General features: G+C 38.4%; 1 protein-coding gene across 5 annotated transcripts in view; it reads right to left on the bottom strand.

The window, feature by feature from the left end:
• The window catches only part of SH3KBP1 (SH3 domain containing kinase binding protein 1), a 220,043-nt gene that overhangs the window by 30,978 nt on the left and 167,852 nt on the right, over positions 1–21,213 (bottom strand). For all 5 annotated transcript variants that reach the window (XM_048932215.1, XM_048932205.1, XM_048932195.1 and 2 more), the window contains 2 exons: positions 20,958–21,052; positions 2,220–2,321 (listed from right to left, as the gene is read on the bottom strand). In XM_048932215.1, the coding sequence (XP_048788172.1) occupies positions 2,220–2,321; positions 20,958–21,052 (197 nt within the window). The remainder of the gene's footprint in view (positions 1–2,219; positions 2,322–20,957; positions 21,053–21,213) is intronic.

Here is a 21,213-nt window from a genome sequence, read left to right as displayed (position 1 = left end):
GACCTTTGGTTTACTGAAGAAACCTATTCCCGAGCTCACTACCTGAACCACCATCTGCATTCACTTTTTCTCTACGCTCAGTTTCTTTACCCAGTTGATTTATTCTCTCCCCTCTCACTCTGTGCTCCTGCTCTGTTGTTTTGTTTTCTTCTTGTCCAACCAGTGCCAGTTTCCTCTCTGGGGTTTCAACTGTAGTCTGTTTCCACCACCTTCTTGGTTATCTTATCTAGCTACAGAGTCTTGCAATTCCTCCTTGCTTCTCCATGTTTCCTGAGCAGTTTCAGTGCTCCTTCCCACTATCTCCTTCTCTGATGTCAGCCTGCCTTTTCAAAGCAATACACTTCCCTCATCGGCTTCCAGTTGAAGCAACTTTGTTTAATGAGCCATTTGTTCTGCTCTGCAGTGTATCAAAATGATTGTTTTAGTTTCAATTAGGAGTGAACTTTGCAGTGAAACTCTCCCTTGCCCATCTCCTCTGACTGTACTCTGGTTCTCCTCAGAGAAAAGTTTCAGGGAACATGATGTAGAGGCTTTTCAGTGAGAACTACCCAAAAGAAATGCTAAAGGTGATCAACTCACGTATTCCAACCACTGATGTTTGGACGGTCAATGGGACCGGACCTGAACTAGTCCGGAATAAAACAGCAAAGTTGTGTTGAATCCTCAGCACCAGCCACTTCTCCTCACCATCATTATGAGCTGGCCCTCCCATCGGTGGAGGCTGGGACTGGGCAGCGAGCACTGGGAGAAATGGCCACGTGGGGAAAGCAATGGAAGGGTAAACTGGGAATGTGGAGATGGTGAAAGATCCCAGGCTTTTGTTCAACAAGCAGAACTACTGCAACTCATATTGTTTCAGACTGCGGGATGGAATCCAAGGTTTCTGGATCATATCAGAAAATACCTGGCAAAACCACTGGAAAAGCATCCGTTTCCTTCCATTTTAACACTGATTCAAGCAAAGAAAGGCAGTCTATAGTTCTAACAGACACACAGACTGATCTGAGCCATTTCTAAAATCAACAAAATTTAATTCCCCACTCTTAAAGAAAATCTAGCTGCAATTTCTAAGTGCCTGAATTTTTAATTTATTCCATAAATTACAGTTACCATAATCTAAAGATTAAAAATACTTAAAGATATACAATGTATTGGTTTAGAAAGACTGAATAAATTCAACAACCAAAAAGAATGGATAAGAATGAAGAGTTTCTTCTTCTAGAATACAATTTGAATGCTCGCTATGTCTTAAGGTTTATAATTTCTGCCTCTTTTGGAAATCGCTTTTTTATTACTAGGCCTGGAGCCAGGATATACACTCTGATATTGCATATTAAACTCCAGCAGTTTTTGTTGCTCTTCTACTTTCATTTTCAGTAATTATCGTGTTAGCTTCTGTGAGTTGTTTAATAGTTCCTTATTAAGCTTTCCAAGCTATTTAATTATTGCCTCTGGCATCCAATTTTATTGCCAAAGTTTGAAGCTGAGTGTCAGTAAGTCTTAGTTTTATCACAGAAGGCTTATATTGTCACTGTGAAATACTCATCAAAAGTCTAAGTGCAAGCTCATAATATCACACTGGTGACTGAAAGATTCCTAAAAATGGAATGGACTTTTGAGGGAAGTAATCCATGACTTTATTCCAGGGAGCTGCAAGATTTCTCATTACTGTTTGGCAAATAACAGCCATCTCCTTCAAATAACTAGAAGCTGAAAAAGCTTTTCTGCAGATTTCATACTTCATTTTTAATAATTCTGAGAGAGTAATGTAACATGTCTTGGAGATACCAAAAGCTCATTACAATCTTTCAAACCTCACAGCTAAAGTTTCAACCTCCTCATTCTTGAAGAATGCATGACTGCTGGCAAAACAGGATGCTCTGCCTCATAAACAAAAGAGAAAAGTTAATAATTCTGATCGTCACTGCATCACTTGACTTGGCAAATCACACTGGGATCACCAGTTTCTCTCAAACTCAGGACGTAGGGCAGAGTGTTGTCACGACAACGTAGTGGAGACTGACAGACTGGACAGGTCAATCATACACATGCTCTTCACTGATGTTTTGTAACTCAGAAATTTGTTTCCTTCCTTATTTTTTTCTTTTATTTCTTACTAACTGACAAGTAAAACTGCCTAAATCATCTATCTAAAACAAAATTTCAGCTCTAGTTTCATTCTGCATTCTACAGTGAAACTGAAAGAACATAATGCTTACCTCTTTTTCAAAATCAGAAGGAAGAAGCTTGACAAAGTTATCTGGAAACACTCCCCGTTTGCCATTCAGTTCTCCTTCCCACCAACCCACATCAATACAGTCCTACAAAACAGTAAAATAACGTGAAAATCACAATGAATGTGCTTCTATGCTAAACAGATTCTTGTGCTGAAGTGCACTTTTGCATAATGCCCTGCCTTTTTGCTGGAACATAACAATTCACTGGCGTGCCAGGTTAGCAGGGTAATCTACCAGATAAAAACTTCCGTAACCACCCTGCATGATATGATCATATGGAACAGCTAGGAAAGAAAATAAACTTGCTGTAAGAGCTCAAGAGCTTGTCTGTGTCTAAAGTAAAACACTATTTCAGCACTTGATCTGTTAAACCAGTAAGCATTTCGAACACGTATGATATTACTTCTGACTTCATTTTAAAGAAAGGCAGTAACTTAATTAAGCATCAAATATCCCTAGAGGTAATAAAGCTCATCCATTTGCCACACTTTCGCGGAAACCTTGACACACTAGAATTACTTCTGAAATTATTAAATTTGATCACAGTCCAATTAAGAAGGCATTAAACACCTGATCACTGTAGAGGGACACCTTTTACCACAGCGTTTTTCAGCAACAATGCAGAGTGGGTAGCAAAACAATTGACAGCTAAACATTCACGATTAAAAAAAAAAAACCAACAACAAAAACCTACTGCATCAGTAATTTTAAGTGATGAAAAACAAAATGAAGTAAAACTATCTTGGTAAAGAACAATAAGAGTACAAGCTACAACTACCGTAGAGAAGGCTAAAATTGCTCCTCGAGTGCTGGATGGTAAGCTGCATTTGCTAAAGAGAGTACTTTTGGTTCAGTCTTTCCACACTCTTCTTTGAAAGCTTCAGCTGAACCTAGTCAGCTGTTTTCCAAAACACAGTTACAGGAAACTCACCCATCTTCTTAGTCTTGAAAATATTTCAGCCAGTTTTAGCAATTGACTCATTACCAGGCTGGCCAACCTTTCCAGCCTCTTGAGCAGTAAATTTACATCTTATTGTGGCTTAGAGTCATGCAGTAAATACTGCACATCTGAAAATGGGAGAGAAAGGGAAATCTTGCAAACAGAGCACAGACTGGTCATAAGTCACCAGGGATCCTCCCATTCTACGAAAGCTGAAGTAAATAGGGCTGGATTTGCAGCTGGGATGCCACATCTGGCAACATTAAGCTTAAGCAACCACTGTGGTCCCTTCCACAACTTCAGATTTGGACATCTGCACCAGCCAGGTATATCCAGCTGCCCTGGTAGCAGAGCCACACAGAGTTGCTCAGAGTCCAATATGTTGGATGCCCCTTTGCTAACATTTCTAATGAAGCCTGGTGGAAATGCTCTTAGATTTAATAAAGAGTTCTTGCTTTTCAGAAATCCACCGCTGTTTATAAGAAATCAGTAGAAATGTAGCAGCTCTGTTCTCTGAATACTCAAGGGTACTGATGTAGGTCTATCAGTCCTCTCTTGGAGCATGGTCACTGTTCTAGGTAAGCCTGTGGTGAGGACTTTCCATCACTTACTGCTGCAGAAATGGAGTGGGCCTTTCCCTGTTAAGACGTAATGTGGGCTGTGGAAAAAAGTATGATGAGGTGCAAATCTGGCTCATTACAAAACAATCACACTCTTGCTTTTCCAAAAAGTGAGAAAGAAGAAAAAAGCCGTGATTCTGGAACACTGGAACAAAACAATAAACAGAAACAGGAGTGTTGATATAAGAAAAGAAGGCAAGAAAAGGCAAGTAGTCCTTAACTACAAAGGTAGTTAAGGAAAAGAGAGACGCAACAACATGCAGTAAGGAATTAGCTTTTTAGAGTGAAAAAAGCTAGAAAAAATGGACAGAAGCAGAAGAAATAGGCCAAATTCTAGATGCTTCATGTATGCTATGAGGCAATATCCCTCCAGAGACAGCATCGACTCAAGATGTCCAGAATCTTTTGTGCTATTGTGGTGTAAGAACAGAACTGTAGAAACACAAGTAGAAGTCATGGCTTCACATTTTACCCACACAATTTGTTTGTGAAACCATATCTGTTGTGCAGTGCATATAAAAACTCTGGAGCTTAAAACATCATGTGCTCAGATCAGTCATGGTCGTAGCCAGATATAAAGGGTAACTGCATAATAAATAATAATTAAAAGACAGATATGAACTTTTTCAAAGTAGTGAAATTAACACATACTTTTAAAAAAGTCTTTCTGATGTTCATTTCATCATCTGCCTAGGAAAAAATCATAGCGGTCCTTTGCAATGTAGGAAAGTTTTGATGGTAAATGCTAAAAAGCATGCCCACACTACAAGAGTGGAGAAGGAAAAACTAAGAGGAAATGATTAGCTCTTTGTGTAGAGACAGCAAACAGCAGTTTTAATAGATTAATTAAAAAAAATAAAAAATGAATGGTAAATAAAAGATCACATCCCTGTATTTCCATTTGGTAAAGCTACTGCAGGGATGTCAAAAGAACACAAGTTAACTTAATCAGGTGTCACGGATTTGACCAGATCAATCTATGTCCGTGACAGGGGCGACAGGCCTCTGCCCTCCCCCCCCACCCCAGTCCCACAAAAAATGGGAAGGAAGGAAGGGAGGAAAAGAGCAGCGGCAACAATCTATGGAGGAAAACTTATTTTTACTATAATATTGGAATACAAGATAACACAATATATACAATTTAATTGAAATTGAGATTAATAAATCAGACAAGATGAGAGAGAGAGTTCCCGGGACCGAGTCAAACCTGAACAGCTTGGAACAGCTAGGAAAGCACCTGCAGCACCCACTGCAAGGCAGCAAGAGAGCACCCCCCCCACCCGGAAGGGCCAGATCCCGTGACTGCTGTAATGTACAGGGATAGGTAGCTGGGATTGGGGCAGTGACACTTTAATGCCCCGTACACTACATGATGTTTTGATGTGGAATACTGAAACCCAGAAACAAAAAACAAAAAACAAAAAAAAACATAGAACCATGACATCAGGTTTTCTCTAAGTTATAATCCCAGGATCATAGAAAATCCGTAGTTGGAACTTGGGATCATGTACTGAATACATAATGCTTGATGACATTTGAGAAACAAGAACATCAGCAGTAAAGAAGTGTAGAGCTTTTGTTTTCTCTTTTAAAATTATTTTTCTGTCTGGGTTTTTTATTTAGATTAATTAAATCACCTAATTCCCTGAGAATATGTGCTGGCTAAACATGCAAGTTAAGTAGCATCATTTTTTGTATCACATTTGCTTAAGATACGTATCTTTTTTTCCATAACTCCCCTTTTCACTCTGATGTAATACATTCCTGGTTTACAAATGCAGGCACTGAATAAACTTTCCATTCTGTTTGTGGTAGCTTTCCCTCATGCTTAATCTGTTCTTTTCTCCTGTATCCCCTCTGTTCTTTAGCAGGGTGTCTGTCACCAAGGACAGACCTTTTCCCTTTTCCCGACCTCCCTGGGAGTTCTTTAGGAGATATTTATCAGTTTGCTTATGTCTTTGTTGTGAACAAGGCTGATCCTCGACCTGCTCATGTTTTCACAGTATTTGCTGCATGAACGCAGCACTACACAAGGCTGGAGATAATCAGCTAATCGTGCACGGTACAGGCAGGCTCTGTGCAGGATCCTGCCCTGTCCTCAGACAGCACCCCTTGTTCCTGATGAGCAGGAGTCCTCCTGCTTGGCTCTACCACTTGGAACAGCTGAGCACACCATTTGCTTGGCTGTGCATCACATGGTATGTTTTATAATGCCCTCCACCAACTGTCACACCATCCTGAAATTGCCAAAACATTACTGACCCAATTTAGATTTTAAAAAATCGTAATAATTCAAGCTTCCAGAGATGAAAAGCTTGAGCTTCTACTGTCAGCACAGCTTAGTGCCAGCTGATTACTCAGCTGAATAATGCACATCACGTACATCCTTTTTAAGTCGGATGTTTCTTTATGCTCTTAGGAAACACAAACCTTACTTCCACGTCTTTGTTTTACTAGTACATATGCATTTTGTCTTTAAAGCTTAGTTGTTTTCATGAAGACAGGGCTTGCATTTCATGTTTGTTAATCCAGAACAGCTGCACATTTGCTTGTCTCTCCTCCCCTGCTTGTCACTCAGACTTACACAGCCAATCACCACACACCATTTTTGTACAGAGTAAATTGCTCAACAGTTTCTCTTTAATTTTCTCATTTACTGTATTTGCCAGAGGAGGCTGTTGTGTCACTGAGCAAATAGGACAGAAAAGAGATCTCAAGGATTAAAAGCTGCAGTTGAGATCAGGTGAATTATCTCGGCAGTGGCATCTTCCTCCTGCCCACAGCCACAGGTCTGCCACAGAAAACTCCGTAAGTCCACTTATGATGCTTACTGCAGGGACATCTTCATCACAGACAGACTCCAACACAAGGCCAGCTGAGCTGGAGCTGCACAAGCTACCTCAGAAAGTAACAACTGACACTACAGCTCTGCAGTGCAGCAAAGGCGGTGTGACAGAACCACATGGCTGGTTGTCAAGATTGAGTAGAAGTGACTCCATTAGTTCTGTATTCCTGTCACATGCACAATCCTACTCATGCTTCTCATGCTTTTCTTTTTTTTTCTTTTCTTTTCTTTTTAAATATGGCTTTATGTGTCCAATATTGGCAAAATGGCTGTAATCTCAAAACTCAGACTTCACATAAAAGTTGTCAAGCTGTTAGTATCAATATTCCAAAATTTATTAACAAAGTGGATCTCTCCTTTACTTCCATGTTATTCTACTGGACTTGTAACAACGCAGATAAACAAAAATCAGATGCTGTCATGTCCCAGAAGTTGTATGAAATAAAGATTGCATTTGATGGATACTAGAGTTCATGCAAGGTAGGTGGTAGCTGGGCTGGGTAGATGTCCAGCATTTAGCTACAGTAAAAACCGGCTCACATCAAAGTGTAACAGAGAGATTATATTTGTATCCAAGGCAGTGATGGCGCAACCATACAGTAATAAAATGTCAATTTGTACTGGAATTCTTAAGGAAATGAGGTGGGGGAAAGGCAAAAGGAGAAGTAACAGGAAAGGGCAAACAGGAGAAATGGCAACTTCCAGAAAAGCAGAATGCAACCAGCTTTTGTCAGCATGCTGCCAACCATTCTAAGAGCATACACAGAGGAGCTAAAAACCACTAGTCATCTTGACAACAAGAACAACAGGAGAAAATAGTCTTCATGCCATTAGAAGATGTGCAAGCTGTGAATAAAATTGTAACAGAAATTCACCTGGGGCTATCAACATTTTATTCCAGAAGGGAATATTAAAATAACTACAAAAAAAAACAAAAACAAAAACAAAAACACAACAACAATCCACAAATAAACAATTAGATAAGAACGCAGCTGCATCCTGAAATTTGTCTGTGGTGTCTGAAAGTGTAAGTGTAAAGGGAGAGAGGAGATCAGATAAAAGCAGTGCAAAGAAATTTAGATACACAAGCAAAGATCATTTTGATCTGGAATACCTTTTTTTTTCTTTTTTTTTACTATTAGTGAATATAAGTGAATTATGTAAGTAGGGCTGACAGCATAAGATCATGGCTCAGCATCCCTTTAGGAACTACAACAGTACTGTGGAGACTCCCACACTGGCTAATAAAACCAAGAAAAATCGTGCTTTTTCCTCTTTTGAATGAAAGGATCCTGGCATTGCTTGATCCCTTATCCATATGCTATCCTGTTTTAACAGGTTTGTTTAACAGCAGAAAGGCTGCTGTTGAACCAGAACAAACCTTGTGCTGTTCCTTCCCCCAGTGGTCACTGTTAAGCCAGCGGAGGCTGAACAAAAGCCACAGTGTAAAGGCTCCTTAATACTGCATAATCTTACAAGTACTTTATTGCTACACAGGAGCAGCTGTATCTGGATACACACAACCAACAAGAGGCTGTCCCTGATTACCTGCTCATTTGAAGAGTATCAGTGGTAGCAGAACAAGGATGCAAATTTTCTTTCAGTCAATTACTATCACCATTTCTCTTTGGTGTTCAAAAAGATGACAAACAGGGTTGGTGAGACAGAGCTGGCAGTCCTCTACTCATGTGATCTTCAATTTCCTAGTTGAGACTGTGGTCAGAACTTCAAAATTGAAAGATGTGGCTTCATGCCTACTAGGTCGCAAGCCTCTCTCACAATATAAGAAGGACATAAAACTATTAGAGTGTCCAAAGGAACGCAACAACACATTGTACTTCCCGTGTCAGAGACTAGAACTGTTTTTTCTTCCACGTACTACGATTGACTTTTCTTTTCCTCCACTTCTAGCCACTCAAAGGAGAGTTACAGTGTCCTGTGTCCATTCCTAAGATCTTGCCTGCGCTCAGGACACTGGACTTGCATGTAGATCTCTGCTGAAGCTGGCTGCAAATGCTTCCAATGTTGCTCTTTCTGATGTCACCAGCTGCCAGACACTCATGGAGAGCGTGCTTATAGCTGAGCACCCCCTGTAGCTGTACCAAAATAAGAACCTGAGCAAGTCTGAAAGGGGCTGCCCACAAAACCTATTCAGTCTCTCCACAAAGTAGAACACTGGGATGTACTGAAGGTTTGTGAGAAATGAACTCCTGTACTTCCAGGCAGTCCACTTCCACTGCTTCAGCCATGTTTTCCACTTATTTGAGGATGCAAAGATGATTCCTGCCTCATTCTCCATGTCTTCAAAAGGCCATCTCCCTCATTGCTCACCACCTTTGAAACATCAAGATTTCAGGGAGTGCCACAGCCCTGAGTTTATCTCTCCCCTCCCCAGTTTTTCTACTGGGCTCAGCCAAGGAAAAAGCTTTTGTTTGCAAAAATAAATGAGAGGTCTTCCTTATTCCCCAAGGTCGCAAAACAAAGTAACAATTCATGTATTTCTTTTCTCCCCCTATGTAAACCTATAGCTATAGCTGTGTAAACACATAAGGAAATAAATCTAAAAAAGGGTATCTTCAACCCTTAGCATGACATTCTTTTTTTTTTTTTCTGAGGGAGCAAAGCATTGCACAGCTGGCCTGCTGAACAAGCTGCTGCTTTGTAGTGCTGCTAAAACATGAAGCTATCATTTAAACATCAATTCACAACTGCTCAATATTTCAGCTTATCTGATCAAAAGGTTTTGATACAGAAACTTGTGATTTCATCAATCTTGTCAGGATAGAAAATATTTCCAAGTACAAACAAAGCGGGTCCTCAGAAAGGATGGCTGCAAAGCTCCAAGGTATGGGCACTCCAGGAATGCTCAGACAGCAAGTTTTCTGCTCATGCAACTACGTGTACCTGCACTCATAGTCATAAGCTACAGACATCCAAAAAAATAACCCAATAATTACTTTTTCATAGATTCTTAGGCTTAAAATATATAATTGGCAAGCTAAGATTAAAAAACAAAAAGTAAAGACTATCCAGAAAATTGAGTGAGAGACAACACAAAGTGCATAGTTTAAAAAGCAAAATTTTCATGGTAGGATACGAGAGCTTTACAGGCATCTTCACCAGAATACACAGTTCCTTGCATTAAAAAAAAAAAAAAGAAAGAAAAAAAAAGAAAGAAAAAAAAAGGAAAAGAAAAAAATATCCCACTAGTTGAGAATTGTATTCGTCAATGCCTGTTTTCCTTCTGCCTTTATATAGTTGGATCTCATCAAGAAGAATGTTGAGCTTGTAAAATCCCATTATTCAGAAAGCCATGAATACATCTTAAACTTGTACTGAGAGCTCTCATGTGTCAGCTCTGCTGTGCTGGCAGCCACACATTATGCTATTACAAGCTTTGCTGTAAGCATCTCTCCAGCAGCCTTTCCCACAATTGATAGCCAAATTCATAACGTAAAGAAAAACAATACACCTTTGAGTTTAAGGTGATCAAGTACATCTACAACACTTACAAGATGCTAGGTATGTACAAAGACACATATATTATGTACAAAAGCTTCTGAATTTGAGGACTGAAGGCTTCACAGAAAGTCAAATCTCAGAGCCAAGCTGGCTGCCATTCCCCGCGCCCACGCACAGCACCAGCAGCACAGCGCTGCTGCCTGCCTCTGGGGACCAAAAGGTCCCAGCTCTCACAGGCCTGCAGAAGGCCACAGAAAGGGCTCTGTCAGCTTTAAAGCTGACGTTTGACATCACTGGGCAAAAACAATAACGTGCAGGGACATTCCCTGTGGTTTTTTTTTAACCCTTTAATGAGTAACTGCCTAGAATTAAGTATATCGAAAGTTTTCACTGAAAACAAGTGTGAAAGACCAGCAGCTTTGAAACCAGCAAATCAAAAGTTGACCTAACACTGCATCAGATTCATGTTAACATAATTTGTCACCAGGAGAAGGAAACAAAGTCATGCTGAAGCTAGGGAAAAAAGCAGTTTAATTACATTTAAGAATGGTTCTTTAAAATTTCTTACATTTCACTGTACAGTTATGATGCTGAAATGAAGCTATGTTACTCTCAAAATCCAACTTTATTCTGACAAGTCAAAAAATAACTGATTTTAGAGTCTTCATAAAACTTGGTAAAATATCTGCGAGTGAAGGAAAGATTTATCCAGAGTCTTATCTTACATCCACCTTGTGCTGTACCCTAAGGTGGTATTCTCCATGATCCAACTCTGTTACTAGGCTCAGTTACTGGGAATGAGTCCGTATGGTCCTGCATAACAATTTGTTAAATAGTTTTGAAGACCATGACTGTGATTTAAAGCATCTGGTTAGTAACTAAGTACTCCTAAACAGAAATATTGTTTTAAAATTTTGCTATACGGCAGAATGAATCTCTCAACAACTACCTAATCCAAGATCATTAGATGAATAAGACAGCAAATTAATCTTCTGAGGCAGTCCTGGAGAGGATTCGTTTCCCTTTTACGTGCTCTCTCACCCAAATATCCATAAATTAGGAAATATCAGAAGAAAAGTATGAGAAGAAGTATCCCAGTCTGACCCTTTTTGGTCCATAACCCAGAGCAATTTATTCTGCTCAGCCTGTGCCCTGGAAGACTCAAATCCTACGCTAATCTTTCCTAGCTCATGCCAGCTCTAATGCCCAAGCAGTAGGGAAATGTAAGTGTGAAACATTCAATTGTATCTTTTAATGCTTAAGAACTCAAATAGGTTTTTTTTTTTCCTCCTTTATCTATAAGCTCTAAGGCTCTACTGAAAATGTATGGTGTCAACATTGTATGGAAGTAAAAGAGAGACTGTCAGAAGTTAGACATTATTTCAGCCATGGTTACACTGTCTTTCCAGTTAGTGGTTTTTACTGGAAAGCATAACAAGAAAACAGTTCTTCAGGAGAGATATCCTGTCCAAGAACTGGCCCAAGTTCTTGGGTCCTGCAAGAAAGAAATCGGCTGAATGACCTAACATACACAGGGCCTCAGAGCAGAGGGTGTAACTGACCAGATACATTTTGGCTGTGAAATTAATTTTAAGCCATATCTAATCTTTCGACTTTCAACTCCGCAAGTAAATAGTTTAATCAGTAATGAAGCTGAACTGCTTTGACGAAATATTTGTGCAAACAGAAAAAATGACGCTGCTTATTGAACAAAACAATCTCTTCTAGGGATTCACTTCACTTGTTCAGTCAGCAGAACATCATGGAGAAATAAATAAGAGCCAAGTCATAAAACTCTAGCACTGCAGTAGACAAAATAAAACTATATTAGCCAAAACAAACACGAAAGGTGGTGCTGGTAACAGACACAATGTATGCCTCCGATGAGCCAAAATATGTTGTGTGATTTTTTTTTGCATTTAGAAGGATTACAGAAACAAAGAACAAATCATTTGAATAATTAGTTTAACGCCATTATTACTTACATAACTGACATCTTAGGGCTGGGGTCCTTATTACAATAATCATCACTTGGCATTATATGCACATATTTCCCTTTAAATGGCTTTCTTTGCCCTGGCAAGGCTGGACTGAAGATAAAAGTCAGCAGGCAAACTCAATTCACAGAATGAAAGAAAGGATGAATCTAAGCAGTGAGTTTAACGTCTGCATTGTAAGCAATAATCACAGTTTTCCAGATGCTTGGCATTTCAGTAATATCTTTTATATGCACGGAGCAGAAAAAAAATTTCACTCTTTTTATCTTAAAATATGTTATCTTTTAGTACAGCCAAGCTAATATAAAAAGTGCTTACAAAAGTACCCTAACTCTTTTTAGACTATGTAAATCTTGAAGCACTACACGCACAGGGGAACCTGTCACTTCACCTACATAGCTTGGCATGAACTTGTTCTTAGGAATAATACAACCCCTTCCTTTGAAAACACAACTGTACCACCACAATTGGTGATAACGAAGACAGGAAGAACAAACTTGAGTGCATATTTAAAGAAAAAAATATAAACAAGAAGAACTTTTAAGTGCTGGCTGCTCCTCTCCCTAGAAAAAAATCACTGGCTTGATAGTTTACTTCCATATTCCTCTCAAAAAACAGTGTTTTAATTATGTTTCTAAATCATAGAATCATAGAATCACCAAGGTTGGAAAAGACCTCCAAGATTACCCAGTCCAACCATCCACCCATCACCAATAATTCTCACAAAACCACATCCCTCAGTGCAACATCTAAACGTTCCTTGAACAACTCCAGGGTCAGTGACTCCACCACCTTCCTGGTCAATCTGTGCCACTGCCTCACTGCTCTCTCAGAGAAGTATTTCCTAACATCCAACTTCAATCATTCCCTGGTGCAATTTGAGGCCATTCTCTCTCATTCTATCGCTGTTATCTGGGAGAAGAGGCCAACCCCCATCTCACCACAACCTCTCTTCAGGCAGTTGAAGAGTGCAATAATGTCTCCCCTGAGCCTCCTCTTCTGCAGACTGAAAAATCCCAGTTCCCAGAGCCGCCTCCCGTAAGACTTGTGCTCCAGACCCCTCACAGCTTCACTGCCCTTTCTGGACACACTTCCAGGGCCTCCATGTCTTTCTTTTAGTGAGTGGTGCAAAACTCAACAAAGTATTTGAGGTGCAGCCTCACAAAGGCTGAATACAGAGGGATAATCACTTCCCTGCTCCTGCTGGCAACACTATTTCTGACATAAGCCAGGATGCCATTGGCTTTCTTGGCCACTCAGGCACACTGCTGGCTCATGTTCAGCTTTTTCTACACTGACCTCACTCAATACTACATTTTTAAGCACTGCAACAAAAACAAGCCGCTAGATATAAAAAAAAGAGTTAAAAATTAACTTATAAGCATTTGAAAGTCTTGGTCAAGGACATGGTTCTTGCAAGGCAAGAAAAGAACAATTACTCACAGTCTGTTTTCCCTATAACTCACAAAGTGTATCAAATTATTATAGCAATGAACATATTTATTCAATCATCATCATCCCTACAAATTTTATATAACTCACAGGAGGAAACATTCATATTTTCACATGATGACACAAGTACCACCCCCAACTTACCACACACATAAGCAGTGTGTCAGAATGGTCTTATTCTGCGGGACCTAGTCCAGCTACCATCTTTCATGACATCATAACGTGAAGCCTAGCAAAAATTCCAGACCTTCTTATTCACATTAAACTAAAATCTTCAGGGAAAAGTTTCAGGTATGAGAAAAAAGTTTCATGCAAGTGTTAAGCCTGTCTCAAAAGGCAGCAATCCCACTTACCATAAAACTGATGCCAACTCATACACTTCTGTGTGTCTGGTGACCAGCCAGATGCAAAGCCAGAGGGATGGAACAGACCCACCCCTCCCAGCAGCAGCCTACCATTCATCATGCTAAGTCTCACCCTCAGCATGCACACTTTACAAAATAGTTTCTTATGAGAAATCAGCAGCTTTGGTACAAGCAGATTTCTCAATCAGCTGAGTGGCTGGGATGTCTAGTGGGGAAAGCAGTGCTGAGCACTGAGCACAGAGGGCAAGGAACAGAAAGCACATTAAGTATGGCCATTAAGTCTGATGGAAGACATTTTGAACAATTGTTATCTCAAGAGAGATAAAAAGGGCATCTTGTTCTCTCTGAGGGAAATACTTATTTCTGAAAGCAAGTAGTAAGTGGTTTTATATATTTTTATTGCTCACACGCTATCCTTCAAAGACATACAATCATAAAAGCTTTCTTAAAGCTGGACTTCATTTGATGTTCATTTACCTTATTCCTTTTGGTTTCTGTATGCAGGATTGTTACAAAAGTTAGAAAAGCTCAAAATATCTTGTACTAAAGCCTGAACTGAGGGTATCTGTGTGATCAGATATTTAGTGCCAACAAAAATTCACTGTGCTGCTCTGCTAGAAAGCCATTTTTATGAGTTTTATTAAACCAGTTCATATATTTTTCTGTGTGTAACCTGAGACCTTTTGTATTGCTATATCAGAAAACTAATTTCTGAAAATGAGATGGAAGATTTTATCTGCAAATCAAGGACAAATAAGATTATCTAAGTGACTATTCTGAGGTAGAACGGACTCCTTCCTTCCTTCAGAAAGGTACAACTGTAAGCAACTGCATATTTTCAGCTTTGATATATTCTGTCTTTTCGGATAAATCTTTAAATCTTATCACTTTTTTTTGAAATATTGAAAATTTTGAAATATTGAAAATTTCATCTTAATATGGAAAAATAATTGTTGCTATATATTTGCTCACATTAAAAAAAAAAAACCAAAAACTACAAGTCTTCTAATTTGGACATATATTTCTATAATTAAACGTCGTCAACTATGTGTGCTGTTTGCAATTAAAAGCATAGAGAAAATTTTGGCAATGAAGAAAAACAAAAAATAAATCAACACATACCCAGGAAACAGGCAGGTTTCTACCCCAGAGACATCGCAATATAGCAAAATGTTGAATTAAGTATCAACTATCACTCTCCTCTAGCACACTGTCCGGTTCCTGCTCCTTCCCCTGCTTATGGCCTCACTGAACTGGCAAGACTCTTGTAAATAGCACTTACTAATTTCATCCCTCCAGGAGCCTGCTGCATCCGTCAGAGCAGCTGTTTTCCCTCACAGCCTTACCCAGCCGAGTTATCCTTGGCAATCTCTCAGCTGAAGAAAGTGCTGTGGACAATTACCTCCTGGACAAGGATGCATTTAAAGATGTTGTAAGAGACAAAACTGGGAGAATTTTTTTGGCAAAAGAGACATGCTTGGGAAACTGTCCATAAATACAGTGAGGGTGAAATTAATGCCTGAAGACTAACTGCACTAAGAATTGGAAAATGTTAAGTTCTCTGCTAAAGAGGAGACTCCATGCTCTAACATGGACAAACGCACAAAATAGCCACTGTAACAGTGAAAATGAGACTGGAAGGAATGAACTTAATTTCATTGTCTCCTTATACTTTTCTACTTGTCTGTATGTACTTGTTTGTTTTAACACTTGATTGTATCTGGCTAGTGTCTGGGACTCACCAGATGTGCAGCATTTTGAACCATCACACTCGCAGATCTCTCAATAAAGCAAAATATAACCATCTCCAAATGCAAATGCTATCTTCGCAAAAAACTGGCTGCCATTACTCTCCTTTTCAGATAGGTTTCTGACTCTTTTTTCCTCAACACAACACTAAGCACTACAAATTGGATTGGCATTAAATATGTAGATCAGAAGATTTGCCATGTAAGTCCCTGATGACGGGCATTACTCCAATCAGTCTTCCGCGACCCCAACACACCGACTTTCTCAGTAGTATTTGAAAATAATCAGAAAGATTTTGGAAGGCTGTAAGTCATTGCTGCTCTCTTTCACCTCATCAATCCTCCAGACCATTTTGATGATCCACGGAAGCCTGGACCCCCATGAAACTCGCCTCCTCACAGATGTCATTTTGCAAAATGAGAAAGGCCTCAACTTCATCCATCACTCAAGGGCAACATGCACCTACCACAAATGCCCAGTATTCAGCTGTCAGTCTGCAGTGGGAGAAGAAAAGCTTTGTAGTCCAAGTAGGTGAAGAGGAAGAGACAGCCAGGTTGGCTATGCAGAGCAAGGCACAAGATTATTATTCCTATTGATACACTGACATTATTAATTTCAACATCATGTAAATTCAGAATTAGCAAAACTGCCATTCCTATGGTCCTCCACTTACTCCAGTGCTGATAATAATGATTCAGGTGAGGATACCCTTCTATTGTTGTTAGCTTTCAATCTCACAATGATCTTTGAAATAGTTTATTTTATTTATCCAGACTATTTTCATTCCTGGGAACAAAGTAGTCTTTACTGCCTAGAGCTCAGGTAAATTGACTAAGTGGAATGCAAACTTTCACAGTCTTGCAAATAAAACTGTCTTCAAAAGAATGCTGAGCTGCCAGTGTGTACTTAATGTTTTTGCTTCAAAATTATTTAGCTATTACTACCAATTTCTCACATAGGTCATTTTCTATATGCCATTCAGATAACATTTATTTTTTTCAGAATTTATTAGAGCTTCTAAGAAATCTACAGTCCATAAAAAGTCTCTGTTAGGACTGGAAAACAGCCTACAGGGGCTACATCTAAAATGTGTTAGAATGAAAAATCCTAAAAGACTTATAAGATGACCGCAGAAAAAGTCATGAAAAATTTCTGTTGCTTAAAAGTAACTGTTTATTACAAATACAACCTCAAAAATCAATACTCGAGTATCACAGAACACCCATTTGCCACCATCTTTCAGATGCACAGCACAGTCACTATCTGTGTTCTCATACCTATCCAAATGCTGCCTAAACATTACAAACATTTGAGATTACAAAGAATATTCTATAGTGTCAATCTCAAGCCCTCTTACCATTCATGCCTCATCAGCTTATGAAAGTATCATCAAACTGTGCAACAATCACCTTAAATTACTGGAATTTGCTTTTTGCTTTCCTTCTTCAAAAGGTACATTCTTCTTAGACTCCCTTGCTGCAAAGCAAAGGTCCCAAGTCTATACCATTCTCTTGCCATCAAGATAAAGTTTCTGCCTTCCGCTAGAATTCTGAACAGTATTTTCTGACCTCCACTTTTTAAATACTTTGCACTAAGGAACTAAAGATTATTGCTTGTCTACCCTCACTTCTAATAATTAATCAATAAACATATCTTAAACACATACAAAGGCATTTACTGTCAAAAAGGAACACAAAAAACCCTTTTCTGTATATACTTCAGATACATTTATGTGAAGACATTAGTTTCTCCTTTTGCTCTTCTGATCTCTAGGCAAATTTTCACATACGAGGAAACAACAATTACTACCATATGTTTGCACTCTATCCCATCAGAATTTTTTGTATTATTTAGTCCTATTCAATTCATTGAAAAATGACTCAATATGTTGATTGATTTGTAATTGCTTCTGGCTATCAGTCAGGTGTAATGACATTCTTGCCTCTGTGCATCCCCAAATGTACTACCTTTTGACCAGTAAATGATCAGAGTTCTGACTCACTCACAGTTTTAAATAAAACTTATCAGCACATTCTTGAAGTGACAAGGGAAGTCACTTGAGATTCAGTAAATCGGTTCAAAATATTTACTGGCTATTTCACAAAATAATTAAAATTTTCCTAATGCAGAGACCTTTACAGATCTTATCAGTTTTTAATTCAACTTCTCAACATCCATCAAAACAGTGAGATCTTAATATAGATCCTGCAAACACCTGGATAAAAAAAAAAAGCAGTCTCTTCTTTATACTGCAGATCTAGAAAAGTGATTTTTATAATTAATTTAGCTGAAATTTCATCCACAGGGTGGGCTCTTAAAATAACAATATTCAATTCTGCATTTACTGGTACCATTCTTCTGTAATTCTCTGTATAAAATATTTTTTTTAAGATGAACTGTGGACTAACACAGCTTCCTTACATACAGATGCTCATGTGTGTACGCACAAGCACACAGGCTCTCCTCATACCATACCACTTAGCTCAATTAAATCACTGCTCTTACTCTTCATACATATTCAGTGCTATCTGATGTTCCTGCTTTTATGAGGCTTGCAATGCATTTTGTGAATTTTCACAGGATTTCCCATTCTGTTGCAATTCATTTCCTATTACTTCTGCTACTTTCACAAGTTCTCACCAATGTTTTCATTTTCACGTAAATGTAAATTCAATGCAAGTTAAAATTGTGAACCTTCAACACTCCTCTCTATCTGACATACTAGCTTTGTGAAGTACTTTTTATACTAAGAAGGATTTACCACTTTCTGGTTTTAGTGATCTCACCAAAATGAAAATGCATCTGGGGTTTTAGGAAGTACTGCTCCCATCGATTTCTTTAAAATTAACAATCTTCTCTCTGTGAGTCTAAGTAATTGGAAAGAATAAACTTTGTCTAATGTTGTCTATCATACGAAGCAAACAGTGCAAATTTCTTTCTTGCAATTAGATCAAGAGAAACTCTGTCGTCTGATGGCAATGTAAAACCATGGTAATAGTTTCTGAAGTGCTCCATACACTTCTGTTTAGTTCCTCTTGATCAGTGTGGATCTCTAACTCTGGTCATGGAAAAGATGCTCAAGGCACGAGGCTCTGAGCTCTGGGTAAGAGGCAGCTCTCTGGCAGAAGCCACTTCTGGACAGAAAGGTGAGGTTGTGTTTATTGCTGATGACTGAAATAAAAATGTTGTGACACCTGCTTGAGAAGCTCTGGACTAAAATAAAATTACTGCTTTCAATGGTAAGAGCACAGAGGAGACCCCATTGTTTTCACAACTGCATGGCAAAGGCCTCAATTCCAAATCCTGTTGGTTTCTTTTTTTTTAATTATGTATTAAAAATAGATGGGGAAAACAAAAACAAAAACAAAAACAAAAAAAACCCAACAAGGTCTGCAAACCACAAAAGAGTCTGCAAAGTGTCTGCTTGTTAAACACTGCATCCTTGATATCTCAGATTAATTCAGACAAAGCATAAAAAAGTACCCAAGGAGAAACACAAGCCTTCTTGCATTGAGATCCCCCCACTCTCTAGAGGCATGATTTTATGTAACTGTTCATGGACATGTGACATATCACAGAAAAGAGGGAAGAAAAATAACTGCAGTGGCTTGAAACAATCAGATTTATAGAGTAAAAGGACAGGAGGATATATTTAAAAATGTACTCATCAACTCAGTCAAATGATCTATACTATCTTACTATAAAAGACTAACAAATTTCCACTAATGGGACAGAGGTAGTGAGAAGAGAAAGGGAAAAAGTAAGCGAATGAAATCTTCCATTGAAAATGCAGTAAAGCAACTGTCGCTTTATCTGCATGCAGTGAAGAACACTGCTCCACCTGCAGACCAGCCATCCCTGGGAATTAAATCAGCCAGATCAATAAAGTGTAAAGTGGACAGGAACAACTTTATAAAAGCCATTGCTGAGCTCAGAGGCACTGTTAAATTATTACATCAGAACATTTTAAATCATGCAAAGCCAAACAACTTTCAAGATAAGCTTAAAACTCACTGAGGGCAAGGGCTACACTGATTGGAAGCATGACAAAAAGTAAAAAGAAAAGGAAATAATAAAACATCAGGCATTAGAAACAACAGCTTTACACACAAAACTGACTCATTTTAATTAATCTATGTGAAACAAGAGAGGTGACATTTTTATAACTAAAAATATCATATCAGTTTGCACATGGAATGAATCCTGGTATTCAATATTCAGACTGACCACAGCATTTCTAGCTGCATTATTAAGAAACAAAATCTCCCGTAGAATGCTGGAATTTAAGGACAGCTAGACCAGAGTCATTTGGCAGCTGTACGTTTTTTGTCATCCTAATAAACACTTGAGTGAAAAAAATGGCGATGGGGAAAAAGCAGATGAGAAATGCAAGCACATAGGCATACATCCACACTGCAGACACATGAGAGTTTCTCAGTGTGAAGGCCTACCCTTTCCATCTAAGTGAATGTCACTGCAATGATGTTGGTAAGTAAGATGTTGATGCTTTTAAGCTTAAGTAGCCACCAACAGATATTTCATGCAGGCAAGTTCTTTTAAATTCTCAATTTATTTTCCTACAAATGTCTCGCTATTTTTGCTTAGTTACACATATATTCTTCAGGACAAATATGATCTCCTCTGAGTTTGTAAACAGCTTAGTATAGAGTGAACACTGTCGCAGATGTATTTCTCAAGGCTTTTTTTTTCCCCAGGTGCAAAATTGCTAACAATTCCTTATGAAACCCATCATTTATAGAATTGAGATCTTAAATTATTTAATTTCAGTTGTCACTACTGCATGTTTTCTGCTTCATTGTGGTGCTAAGGGTGACTATATTTTAAATAGGTGTTTATTAAACTAATTTAGGCATACTATCTCCACCAAATCCAAAAACTCTAATTCACAATTCCTACAATAAAGACAACATACAAAGCTAACAGTGACATTCAATTTTGCTGCTTTCGTGAGTCTTCTGTTTTATTCTCTAGCATTTTATGTTAGTCGTAAGAACCAATTTAGAATTGATGTAGATCTGTTATTATATTCAAGGTAAAATTATATAAACTAGTAAACTCAATAGTTTTCTATTTGCTGTTCTTAACCTTATCAAAATAAGGCTATAAAGCACAAGAAGGGCAATGTGCAGATCTTTCTGAAGTCTATTTAATGTTTCATTGCTAAAATAGCGTTATTTCAAGATGGTACAAGTATGGATTTTATAGTTATCAAATTATGTCTATTTTAAAAACTGGATTCCTGTTTATAGGAGAAAAATATTGCTTTTACCTTACTGATAAGTGTGACGACATCACCTTCTCGGATTGTGAGTTCATCATCATTCTGTGCTTCGTATGGAAATATCACTTTGCAATACTCCTTGGCTGAAAGAAGAATATTCAGTGTGATAAATCATCTTATAAGAACTGCTTATCCAAGGGTGAAAATCTTCATAAAATGATCCAAAAATGTCTCTGCACGGTGTTTCATTTTCTTGCCATTTTTCTTTTTGCAGTACAGAACTTCATAAATGCTGTGAAATATT

This window comes from Lagopus muta, chromosome 1, assembly GCF_023343835.1.
Source record: "Lagopus muta isolate bLagMut1 chromosome 1, bLagMut1 primary, whole genome shotgun sequence".
Classification (NCBI taxonomy): domain Eukaryota; kingdom Metazoa; phylum Chordata; class Aves; order Galliformes; family Phasianidae; genus Lagopus; species Lagopus muta.
This window is presented reverse-complemented; position numbering and strand designations above follow the sequence as displayed.